This window comes from Nannobrachium achirus (genome assembly GCF_963921795.1).
Source record: "Nannobrachium achirus genome assembly, chromosome: 20".
Lineage (NCBI taxonomy): Eukaryota > Metazoa > Chordata > Actinopteri > Myctophiformes > Myctophidae > Nannobrachium > Nannobrachium achirus.
The window spans coordinates 16,829,202-16,842,120 of NC_137827.1; the positions used below are offsets into that span (position 1 = coordinate 16,829,202).

At 45.6% G+C, this 12,919-nt stretch overlaps 1 protein-coding gene across 1 annotated transcript in view; it reads left to right on the plus strand.

Moving 5' to 3' along the window:
- LOC308305965 (pleckstrin homology domain-containing family G member 3-like) overlaps positions 1 to 12,919 on the plus strand; it is a 63,344-nt gene that overhangs the window by 30,611 nt on the left and 19,814 nt on the right. The window contains exons 3-5 of the mRNA XM_080750864.1: positions 3,988 to 4,315; positions 5,083 to 5,245; positions 11,340 to 11,440. Of these exons, the coding sequence (XP_080606990.1) occupies positions 3,988 to 4,315; positions 5,083 to 5,245; positions 11,340 to 11,440 (592 nt within the window). The remainder of the gene's footprint in view (positions 1 to 3,987; positions 4,316 to 5,082; positions 5,246 to 11,339; positions 11,441 to 12,919) is intronic.

A 12,919-nucleotide genomic window follows, 5' to 3' on the forward strand; every position in this document is an offset into this window, starting at 1 on the left:
GGTTTGTGGGGTCCACACATTCGCACTGACATTCTCACCTGAGCAAGTGACAAGTTATGAGTAGGCGATAGGGTTAGGAATGTGGGTCAGTGGGCCATGTAGACTCAACACTGAAAACAAGGCAATGTTAATGGCATTAAAAACATTAAAAACAAGGTTGACACACCAAAACAAAATGCGTTGGTGTGGTATGAGGCTGGGCTACTAGTGTACCCCTGTATGGAACTGGTCATGCATACATCTGGATAAGGCATGGTTTACAACAGCAGCTTTGTTCATGCTTTAGTATATGTCAGTTTGTTAAGTCTTGTCTTGTTTTTAGCTGTGACCACAGTCACCACACAGCTACAATCAGTTTGTAGGTCAAGATTCAAGAAGAAAATATACGTGGCGGTGCACAGTGACATGCTCTGTCAGAATGTGCTAACGGTAATAAAAAACAATTAACAAACAAAAAGCAGGTGTAATAAAGCAATACTAACTAAAAAGTAATACCAGTAAGACTCCCTAATTGGGAGATAAACGACCGTCAGGTCACATACACAAACTTTAGAAGGCAGTGGTAGCCAATCAGGAGGGAATAATGGAAATGGGACAGATCCATGTTGATGACATGACTCTAGACATACTGTGTACCGCTTTGCGTGATTTTAGGGCAAAATCTGTAGGAACAGAGTCCAAAAATGTGTTTTGCAAGAATTGGCCTCATGGTGATGCTAGAAGAGGGTTTCTCCATCCATGAGGGGTGGAGGTTGTGGTTTGGCAACCAATGAGTGTATGTGCAAAGTTTGGCATGGATTGTGGCAACGGTGGCAGAGATATGAGTAGGGCAAAAGTGTGACGTGTGACAGACTGACAGACTGACAGCCGGTGGAGGTTTTGATAGTAACTGCGACCTGACGGTCGATACAATCTGAAGTTTATTAAGTATGGCAGTGTGTACAGTATATAAAGTGTAGGAAATTCATCGTATAGGTGCTCAGTAGGACAGGCAAACCTGTCTGTCCAAACATTTCAAGCTCAAACCGAGAGACTGCGCCAGTGCTCTGACTGAAGTTTGGCTGACGTGAATCTGGTTACATTTGCTGGCCCATGGTTTTCTTTTAGTGCTACCTACCCACACAGCATCTTTTTCGAGTAGAACTGGAGGAGGAGTGGGAGGAATAGAGCGAAAATGGCTGACTCAGAACGACTCAAAACCAAAAGTAAAGACAAGACGGGAGGAGTAGTAGTAGTAGTAGTGCGGGGAAAAAACGGCGTCCTCATTCCAACTCCCTCAGCGGTGTAGTGAGTGAGTGAGCACAGCCGCTTCCCACTACACTCCCTTCCTGCTGGCCTCAGGCCAAACCCACTCTCGGTTTGTCATGGAGCTTTAACCCTGCGTTTCTCAAGTGGTCACTCGGCCTGCCAGCTCATGCTCTGCCCTCCGCGAGGCTTGACATGGGAACGCTGTTGTTGCAGATCACACACCGGATTGTTGTGAACTGTGGGCCAAGCAGTACAGAACGCAGTGAGTGAGCTCAGCACTGACTCATGGAAAGTTTGAAGATGCCGTGAGGGGTGTGTGTGTGTTTGTGTGTGTGTGTGTGTGTGTGTGTGTGTGTGTGTGTGTGTGTGTGCGCGCGTGCTCATAAATAGAGAGGAAGTTTGATTCTGTTTATTTCTCTTTCAGAAACAGGCCTTTGCTAATATTTAACTTAGACATTTTCTTTTCCTTCCCTCATCCTGATATGATATGTTATGTTATGATGAGGATCATATCGTCGTTGTCGGGTGGAAACCTTGTATGTCCAAGACCGTTAGTTTTCTATTTATCATGTTAAAAATGAGCTAAACTGGTGAAAATAGCAGATCTACAAGCACACAACGACTCGCACCGCGAGGCGTTGTGTGCTTGTAGATCGGCTGTTTTCACTACTTTGGTGCGACAGCCTTGTATGATGAAGCAGGGCTTTACTTGGTGAAAAAAGTACAAATTTGAAACTTGGAGATACAAGGTTTCTGCCTGACAACGACGATATGCTTCCCAAGGCAGTGTGTTTCCTTATCCCTGCAGCAACAGGCCTGTGTTGTTGCTGTTGCTTGTCTGCCAGTGACGTACATAACTACCGCCTTAATCATTAAGTTTACAATTTGTCATCGCCGCTGCACTGTGCTGTAAGAGAACCTGTCTCAAACATGCCCGTGATGACATAGTCCTGTCTGCAAGCCACAGCCTGATTCATACTTCGGCGTACGACCGCGGCGCGCGTCAGACATGGCAGATCTATGCTGAAAATAGCAGACCCACAAGCACGCTGTGTGGTGAGCTCGTAGGTATGGCTGTCAAATAATTGTGATTAACGATTTAATTGTGTTTTTGTCGGCTTTGAAGTTGCACATGGCAAATATGACACATAACCTAAATATACAAAGAAACGACTGACATATTTGACAACTTTATACTTAAAAAAGGACATTGATAGTAGAACTAGCCGATCTACAAGCTCACAACGCGTCGCATTGTGTAGATTGGACACTGTCGTCCATTGGAGCATAAATTAGGCTTATCAACCCAAATTTTATTCTCCACTAAGACAATATCGCGGACTTGACTTAAGCAAAACTGTTTTCACCGAACAATGGTGTCTCTGAGCCCCATTTATTAGTCTGAAGTCGGAATTGCACAACAAAAATTCCTTTTCTTTAGACTTGGCGAAATGGTTTTGACCCCCTAGACCTTTCAAATATTTTAAGGAAATCGAGCTCTATGCACAGTGGCCACCGGCCGCTCCGATGTCATACCGCAATGACTTCATATATTTGGGCAACGTTTATGCGGGAGAAGTTTCCCATCTGGCCAGGAAGGATGTGAAATTGTATATGGATTCCATTTCTCTTGATTTGAGACGTTGGCCAATAAAAAGACATATAAACAAAGGCCCTGGTCCCCCTGCCCCCTTTTTTTCTCATCAGCTCCCCTCCCTCTGTTTTCCTAAGGTTAAGCCTTCACCAGTCAGTGGAGCGAGAGGAAATGGCTGGGTTTTCCACAGAATGTGCAGCGTCGTAATTAGGCAATGTCAGTAATGATTTGAACAAGGCCTTTTACAGTAAACTACTGGCTGCGCTCTACAGCTGGTGAGCCAGTGTAGTAACTCACTGAATTACTACGTATGTTTGAATTATATTGATCTAAAGGCGTCCCCGGACAATGTCTCCCGTTGTTTCCAATTTAGACATTTTTAAAGCCTAATCTCCCAGTGAGTATCAACTTCGTTCTATTCAACGTAACTCGCCACTTACCTCTGCCAGTGGTTCTCAAAGTGGGGTCTGGGGACGCCCAGGCGTCCTTGAGGGGTTCCCACGGGGTCCCCGGCTCAATTAATGATAGTCAGGAGCCAAGTGGACCCTTACACATCTGTAGTACACATGGACACACTCTGAGTTATGGGGGTCCATTGACCTAATGCATGGGTCTTCTACGTTTTCAGGCCAAGGACTCCTTAGTTGAGAGAGAGATGAAGTGTGGACTGTGGACCCCCACAACCTTATCATAGATTCCATATAGTTTCATTGTTTGACAGCACAAACATCAGTTTATTTTGGATTCATGTTAATTTGTGTTTTCAGATATTTAACCACTTCACTTGAACGTCAATACTTAATAAACTTCACCTTTCACTCTGTACTTAGTCTGCTCTGTTTCCCCTCTACACCAAAGCTGAAAAGAACGCCTGCGAGGCGCTGTGAGCTTGTAGATCGGCTATTTTTGGCTAGAATAGGGTTCAAGTGGTTAATATAAAAAAGGAGGAAAAAAAACGTTCTATCACTCAAAGATTTGGAGGACCCCCTGTAGTAAATCTGAGGATCCCCTAGGGGTCTCGGACCCCCTGAAGACCCATGACCTAATGCATACCAAACTGGGAGTCCTTCAACTGATTAAAAAGAGAAATACTGACCTCCACCTCCACCCTTCTTTCTCCCCTGTTCTTCTCCCCCCTCCTCCAGAATCTCCTCGGCTGTGCTCTCCCCTCCCCGCCAGTGAACATGACCAGGCAGGTGTTGACCTGCTGGGGCCAGACTGCTATGGCCGGCTGTGCACGGCGGAGCCCCCCGGCAGCGGCTGCGGCGAAGGCGAGCGTCCGGTGAGCCTCGTGTCCACGCTGTCCTCCGACTCGTCCAGGGACGGACACAGCCTCTTCGGCAGCACGGCGGCTCTCCCCTCCTCGTCCACGCCGCCCATACCCAGCGAGGACGACATAGACCTGGAGCTGAGCCCGGCCGAAGGCTCCGGAGAGCGGTCGGGCGACGGGAGCCCCGTCGGCGGGGGTTCGAGGTAGGGATGGGGTTTATTGTGATAAAAAAACACTCGCCATAATCGTATCGTAGAGATTTAATGAAATCGTCCTCCGTCACCTTTTATTTGCCGAGTTGCATATCCGGTACCATTTAAAGCCTCTAATTGCGACCGTCAGGTCACAGTTACCATGAAAAGCTCCACCGGCTGTCAGCCAGTCAGTCAGTCAGTCAGTCAGTCAGTCTGTCTGTCCGTCACGTCACACTTCTGCCCTAGTCATATCTCTGCCACCGTTGGCCCTATCCATGCCAAACATTGCACACACACTCCTTGGATATCAAATCACAACCTCCACCCCTCATTTCTCACATGGCCCTTCTAGCGCCACCATCAGGCAGATTTTTGCAAAACACATTTTTGGACACTGCTCCTACAGATTTTGGCCTAAAATCACACAAAGCGGTACACAGTATCTCTAAAGTCATGTCATCAACATGGATCAGTCCCATTTCCCATATTCCCTCCTGATTGGCTACGATTGCCTTTTAAAGATTGTGTATGCGACCTGATGGTCGCTTATCTTCCGATTAGGGAGTCTTACTGGTTGGTAAGACGGACCTGGAAATAACATACTTGATACAGTCTTTTCTTCACTCTCTACCAAATCTATGCCAAAAAATAGCCGATTTTGCCCCAGGATAATCAATGTTATTTTGATATTTTGATTATCGCGATAATATCGTAAATCGCAATTTCTGTGGTCACAATAATCATGACATGACATTCTCATATCGTCCCATCCTCAGTTCGAGGGGTTTGATACACTGGCAGTGGAACAACAACAACGCCTCGCCCGTCGTGGCGGACGCCATGGCGCCCAACCCGAAGCTGACCTACTCGGACCGGGTCGTCATGGAGATCATAGAGACGGAGCGCATGTACGTGCGGGACCTTCGCAGCATCGTCGAGGTGAGTGGACGTGACGTTTTATGGCAGCATGCCGAAGCTTTAAGCACTGACGTTTTCCATTCCAGCAAATGCATTTCAGGGCCTTCACCTTTAGCCAAGCATTCACTCTGAGCCAACAGTCTGATACTGCAGAAAGTGCAACTTTACGGGATTTCCAAGTGTGTTTCACTTGGATTGGTATGAAGCTATGACTTCATGTCTGTGCTTTTTTTTGGGGTGATTTACTGGATTTTCTCAGCTATAGGAGACGAAAATGGAACAGGGTCTTAACGGTTGTCGAGAGCAAACGGTCTACTGTGCTCAGAGAGAGTGTTTGTAGCCATAAAACGGGGCCCTGCACCCATAAAATACCCATTTGATTGTTTTTCCAGAATCCGGTTTGATTTCCTGTGTTCTACAACAGAAACGTGTGTCAGGTATCTGACAGTTGTGTTATGTATCCTCCTGTTGTTGTTTCAGATCACGTTTTTATGGTCTTGACTGGCGGTGTTGTGTATAAATCATTCTGTATATTTACGTTACAGTTAAAGCTTACAGCTTAGAGAGCCTGGAATCTTGGCTCTCCCTGCTCCACGTCTGGAGTTCAAACGCAGTCAGAACCGAGACACAAGGCAGGACTTTGAACGCGGCAATCTTGGGCCCCTGTGATCTTTTTGCTTAAAGATAGCAAAAACCTCTGTGCGTCTCTCTGAGCCGTTGCGCTACAGCGGTGCGCGACATGGGGCCTGGGGGTGGATGGATTCCCCAGCGCGACAGCCCGCTGATCCAGGCACGTGCACACATAGACATCAATTATCAGTCTGTAAAAAAAAGTGTCCTCTCCAGACCATGAATGCTGTTTTTACTATGGTGAAAGAAATGCAAATGCCCCTCTTTCCATGCCGTACCTGAAGGCGGCATTCAAGAAAATTGCCTTGTCCAAACTCTCATGAACTTGAACGCACCATCTTATGTTGAAAGAATTGCCCTTTCTGTGTAGAAGTTCATGCCGTTATGCCAAACCTCTTGACTTGATTATGCTTAGTTCAGTGTGGTGATAACGCACCGAAAATAGCCGACCTCCAAGCTCACAACGCGTCGCGCTGCGGCAATATTTCCACCAAAAAGCCCTTTCAGAAATCTCAGCCCCTGCCTCTCTAACATTCTCTGCACGTCCCTGCGCTGATCTATCATCGCATCTCCTAGCCTTTTTGTAGTCCCTAAAGTGCTTCCAGAGGGAGCGATCTCTCCGCTTTCCGCCGTATCTGAGACATTCATCTTCCATGTCCTTTTCCTCACAGAGAAACAGGAGCGCTCCGCTTTCCAGCAGCCCTCTATTGATGTTAATGTCTTAAACACGTGAGGCAGCTCTTGTGGCAGACTGGCGCGGTATGCTAGCCAGCACCTGTCCTCACCTTGTCTCTGTGATTGACTGCGCTGGCGTCCGTGCGGACTGCGGAGGGTGGGCGGCCGGCCGGGGGTTGGGTGGAGGTTTTGGAAAACGGGGGGCACTGCCCCTCGCTGGAGTCTGAGTAACGACGTGCCCCTGACACACAGACACTCCCAGAAGTTCCTCAGGACTTCAAACCATGTCAGTAACGGGAGCACGGAGCTCCCCCCTGCCCTGTCTGGCTGTGGCACTATAGGTCCCAAACCAGCCTGATCCATCTGGGTCTCCCTCGGCCAACACAAACACGTCCGTCTTGACGCCAACTGGAGAAATGGCACATTAGCAACTGGTTTTTCCATTCGCTACAGTGTGGGAATACAGCTTGGTCCAGTAGCCTCCATATATGTCCAACTAGTAATTGACTCAAATGGATTCCATATGCTTCATTAATTCAGACCATGATTTAAATTGGACAAAGATGGCGTGAAAGTGGACTCTATAGTCTTTTGATTTGGTGTTGTCTTCCAGCAAACGGATTTGCTGTGCTGCTGTGAACTGAACTCACTGCCAGCTGTCCTTCTGAACTGCCTTTAGATCTGTGTGGTTCTCAAAGTGGGGTCCGGGGACCCCCAGGGGACCTTGATGGGGCTCCAGCAAAGGTTAAGATGAGTGTTGGGATTTGGAACAGGAGGAATTGGAGGAACCGTATCCAACATTGAGGAACCGGTCCGGAATCGGTTCCCTTACATTTGGAACCCTTTCTGGAACCGTTTTTTATCACTCGGACTGTCAGAGCTGGTGTTTGGTCTTCACGTCTGTTACAGAATTAGAATACCGGTGGTTCAAGGACCATCATAACTCTGAGAATGTACAAATGGAACCAAATGAATCAATTTGGTTTAATTTGTACACTCTCAGAGTTAGATACAGACATTTTAGGGTCCATTTGGAACCCCCTGGGCCTATAGGAATTGTTAAAGGGGCCGTTAAGGATCGTTAAAATCCTAAAGGATCACAACCCTAGTTAAAGGAGTAGTTCACCTCTAAAATGGCTTTTTTGTTGCATTTTGTTGCAAAAAGTTGATTCCAATAAATGTATCCCCATTGATTCCGGATCCGGAATCAATAGGGGTAAATTTTCAGTCTCCATAGCGTTAGTAATCAATAGAAAAAAAATATTTTGGGAGTGAACTACTCCTTTAAGATGGCATCAAAACCAATAACAATTTTAACCCCATCAAACAATATTTCTGAAACATCTTAACAACCCAAATCTTGTATATTTTCAGACGGCAGGTCTGCAGCCAAAATGCATATTAACTTGAGGGTTCTTGTTGACATGAAAAGGTTTGAGAACCCCTGCTTAGTTTGGATCCACTGTGTCCCCCCTGGCGTTTGTCTCCTTGTCTATTGATCACGGGGTCAGCGAGCCAAGAACAGCTGTGTGACTTCAGCTGGTCCCTCAGGGATACGACCACCTCAACACCTGGCCTGGACACACCCGGAGTGTCCATACCCCACATTCTAGGAATAAGAATGCAGGGAGGCGCTCTCTGTGAGTCCAGAGATGAGCCCCTGTAGTGTAGCATTCCTCGGATGATCCCAACAAATTATGTTTTTGTGGCCACCACTTGTCCTGTAACAGCAGTGGTGGAAAAAGTACTCACACTTTTTTTTACTTAAGTAAAAGTATCAATACTGCAATGTAGACACATCTGTTAAAGTAAAAGTAATCAAAATGCACTTGAGTAAAAGTACAAAAGTATTGGCATCAAGACATACTTAAAGTATCCAAAAGTAAAAGTAGCCTATCGTCGTTGTCGGGTGGAAACCTTGTATGTCCAAGACCGTTCGTTTTGTATTTATCATGTTAAAAATGAACTAAACTAGTGAAAATAGCAGATCTACAAGCGCACAACGCCTCGCGGGTGAGAGGCGTTGTGTGCTTGTAGATCGGCTGTTTTCACTACTAGCCTTGTATGATGAAGCAGGGCTTTACTTGATGAAAAAAGTACAAATTTGAAACTTGGAGATACGAGGTTTCTGCCCGACTCATTATGCAGAATGTCCCAATTCACAAGTCATACTGTATGTATTTATTAAAAAAATATTTTGAAAATAGCAGATCTACAAATAAGTTCTCGGTGTGGGTTCCCCTGAAGCCGTTCCAGGGGGTCCCCCAAATGTGATTCTAAACGGTCTGTAACTCCGGAGAGTGTACAAATGGAACCGAACGGACGCTTATGGGTCCTTTTGTTCCAATGGCCTAATTCAAGAGAATCACTGATTTATGGGGGTACAACACAATGGAACTTTACCACTGCACTGGCTGTCATTCATGAAAGCAGCACAGCGAGTGTGTATGAGGGCCTCAATGTGTGTGTGTGTATGTGTGTGTGTGTGTGTGTGTGTGTGTATGTGTGTGTGTGTGTGTGTGTGTGTGTGTGTGCGCGCATGGTATTAACACTATAGAGAGGACTGTGACTACAGGCAGGGGTGTCGCACCAAATTCTGGGCCCTGGGTACAAGGATTCACTTCAATTATTTTGTGCTTTTACTATTGAAAAACAGCAGATATACAAGCTCACAGCGCGGCACCGAGTGCCGCGCTGCAAGCTTGTAGATCTGCTATTTTTTTTAAATCGAACTTTTTCATGTGAAGGACCCCCAAATTGGTATGTATTTGGCCACGGACCCCCATCTCAAAATATTTAGTTCCAGGGACCCCCCAGAAGCAAAATTTGAGTTACAAATGTTCGCTTAAAAAATAGATATATTCAAAGATTTGCACACATTTTCACAACTTTTCAAAAATAGCAGATCTACAAGGTGCCGCGTTGCGAGCTTGTATATCTGCTATTTTTCAATAGCTAAAGTATAAAATAATTAAGGCCCCTCCACCTTGGGCCCTGGTAACTCAGTCCCACTTCCCCCCCCCCCCCCTTGTGACACTCCTGACTACAGGAGCCTATGAGACGGCCAGCTGAATGCCAGTCAGCATTGCTGTCACTACAGTGGAATGCTTTAGTTCAGTGTATGGCGTGAAGTGATTACGTGTGTGTGTGTGTGTGTGTGTCTGAGGGAGAGGGAGAGGGAGCGTCAGTATCTCTGTCTGTTTGCAGTATTGTGGACCACATCACTGGGAGGCTGGGTGTGTGTACACAGTTGTTTACTAGTACTGTTGAATGTTTAGTCTCTGGCCGTGTGTTCGTCCCCTGTCATTTTGCTCCTCAGAGTATCTGGTTAAAGTTATTTGTATGGCACATGAGTGTGTAATTGGATAAAGGGGCCGGGGCGGGGCGGGGAGGGTCTTCTCAATAGTGGCGTGTATATATGGCCAGAATGGCCTGCGTTGCATTTCGTCGTTGTCGGATGGAAACCTGGTATGTCCAAAACCGTTCGTTTTTAACATTTAAAAAAAAATGAACGAAACTAGTGAAAACAGCCGATCTGCCAGCACACAACGCCTCGCACCGCGAGGCGTTGTGTGTTGTGTGTTTTCACTACTCTTGTGCAACAGCCTTGTCTGATGAAGCAGGGCTTTACTTCACCAAAAAAACGTACAAATTTGAAACTTGGAGATACGAGGTTTCCGCCCGACAACGACGATTTGTTCTCCCACTTCTTCAGAATAGCCCCCTTGGTCCGCTGGGAGTTGGGGTTTTGGAAGCGGGGCAGACTGGGGTTAATGTTTTTAGTCTGGGTTCAACAGAGGCACTGCACTGCCAGACTGGCTCCCAGTCAATGGAAAAAACCCTTAAAAGGATCACTTTAGATCTCATCCCCAATAGATTAGTGATTTGCTTTTAAGGGAGAATTCACAGAATTCCTGACGAGGGAAAAAAAACAAACACAAAAACGAAGGACCTTTTCACAAGCTGCACATCTCTCAGCATGAACTGCAGTCTCTCCCCTGCCATGGCTGGTTGTACAAACACAATGTCATGTGATAGGTATGTGATATTTTGTTGAACAGAAAACAGATCTCACACCAAAGCATTGACATAGGAGAGAGAGAGCCATAGTTGTGGGGTTTCTCAATACACGCACTCCCTCTGCTGGCAAGAATTTGGAATGGCAAGCGTAAACACAAGAGCCAGAGCATCATGATTGCATCAGGTTTTTGTTACATCTCATATGACAGGGGTCTTCAACGTTTTCAGGACAAGGACCCCTTTGTTGAGAGAGAGAGAGATGAAGCAGGGACCCCCACAACCTGTTCATAGATTCCATATAGTTTCATTGTTTGACAGCACAATCGTCAGTGTATTTTGGATTCATGTCAATTTGTGTTTTCAGATATTTAACCACTTTAACCGTCAATACTTAATAAACTTTTTCACTCTGTACTTAGTCTGCTCTTTTCCTCCTCTACACCAAAGCTCTTTGCCAAAAATAGCCGATCTACAAGCTCGCAACGCCTCGCGCTTTGTGAGCTCGTAGATCTGCTATTTTTGGCAACAGTTCTCAGAATATAGACACTAGGGTTCAAGTTGATAGTATAAAAAGAATTGGAAGATTTGGAGGACCCCCTATACTAACTCTGAGGACCCCCTAGGGGTCCCAGACGCCCTGTTGAAGACCACTGTCATATAATATTATGAATTTTAACAAATATACTTTGGATTTGGTTCCTCGACATAAGGAAATGACCACAGGCCGTATTGAAATACAGGAACATTTTGACGTTGGTCTAAATACAATACTTTGTGTTTTTCCCACCAGGACTACTTGGCTCACATTATTGATGTGGGGAATCTTCCCATACAGCCAGAGCAGGTGTGCGCCTTATTTGGAAACATAGAAGACATCTATGAATTTAACAGGTACGTGCACGCCAACATACACAATATTGCATACTGTTTTACACAGTAGCTCCTAATAAAGTTATCAGAACTCGTCTCATACTAACAGCAACTATAATACCACTTAAAGCCTATTTCATACTTAGGCCATGTTCAGACGACAACGCTCTGTAGAGAAAACGGCGAGGTCCCGGAAGCTCGCCGCTGCGTTGACACTTTTTATCCAGCGTTCCTATGAAGCCGCATCAGGGCATGAAACGATGTAGTGTCCATGCAAGGTGGCGCACGGATAGACGATGCCACTTCCTTGTTTACCATTCACCATGGTAACGTGGCTGCAGTTGGCTGTGTGTGAGCCATGACATCACATGCGTTGTCGTTTCTTGCGTTTCCCAATGTTCAGACAGTGGCGCGAGGGGAGACCGCTGTCAGCCTTTCCACCCAAAAATCGGGTCGGTCTTTGTCACGTTTTCAACCCCCGAAAATGCAGAATTCTAAAGGGAGCGGCATCGCAATAAAGCTAATAACACACTGGGACCACTAAACAAATTAGTTGTTTATTATAACGGCCTGAAATCTGACATCTGCAGCAGCACTGTCTATCATGAGGGTGTGCACAGTATTCTATTGTATATTGGTGTGGGCGTACATTATTCTAACTGGGGCAAAGTTACTGTATGAGGAATGGTCCATGTCAAGCATAACTTAACTGCACTTAAGTATGTGCAAATAAACCGTATATATAATATATGTCCAATAACATTCAGGATTCGGCCATTTAATGTGATGTATGAGATTTGTGAGATGAAAAGAAATATCAATATTAGTACAGAACAGCAAGCTTTGTCTTTAGTCGCCCTGTGTTATGTCTGCGAGTGCTAATTGCTGACCAAGCTTGTTGCCAAAACGCACATAACATTCCTCTCTCTTCACGGTAAGAAGCCTCCCTCGCAGTGCCAAGGCCACTTCTAAATTCCAAGCATGAAAGATATGACTGTTGTTGCTTTAAAGAGATGTTAACTGCCTAGAACACTAAGTGGGATGTATGTTTTTTGAAACGCAGAGCCGTGCAAAATCATAATCGGAGAGTTCCAATTTTGTGGCATTACAATATCGTCGTTGTCGGGTGGAAACCTTGTATGTCCAAAAGCGTTCATTTTGTATTTATCAATTAAAAAAATTAACTAAACTAGTGAAAACAGCCAATCTACAAGCACACTCGTCGTGTGCTTGTAGATCTGCTGTTTTCACTACTTTTGTGCAACGGCCTTGTATGGTGAAACAGGGCTTTACTTAGCGAAAAAATGTACACATTTGAAACTTGGAGATACGAGGTTTCTGCCCGACAGTGACGATATATTACATTGCAATGTGGGAGTACAGTCGTGTTTTTTTCTTTTTTGCGAATACACCCAAACAACAAGACACGCACTGCAAAACTGTGAAACACACCCACGAAACACGCAAGCACAGCCAAACAGCAAATAGGGAGTCAGTTTA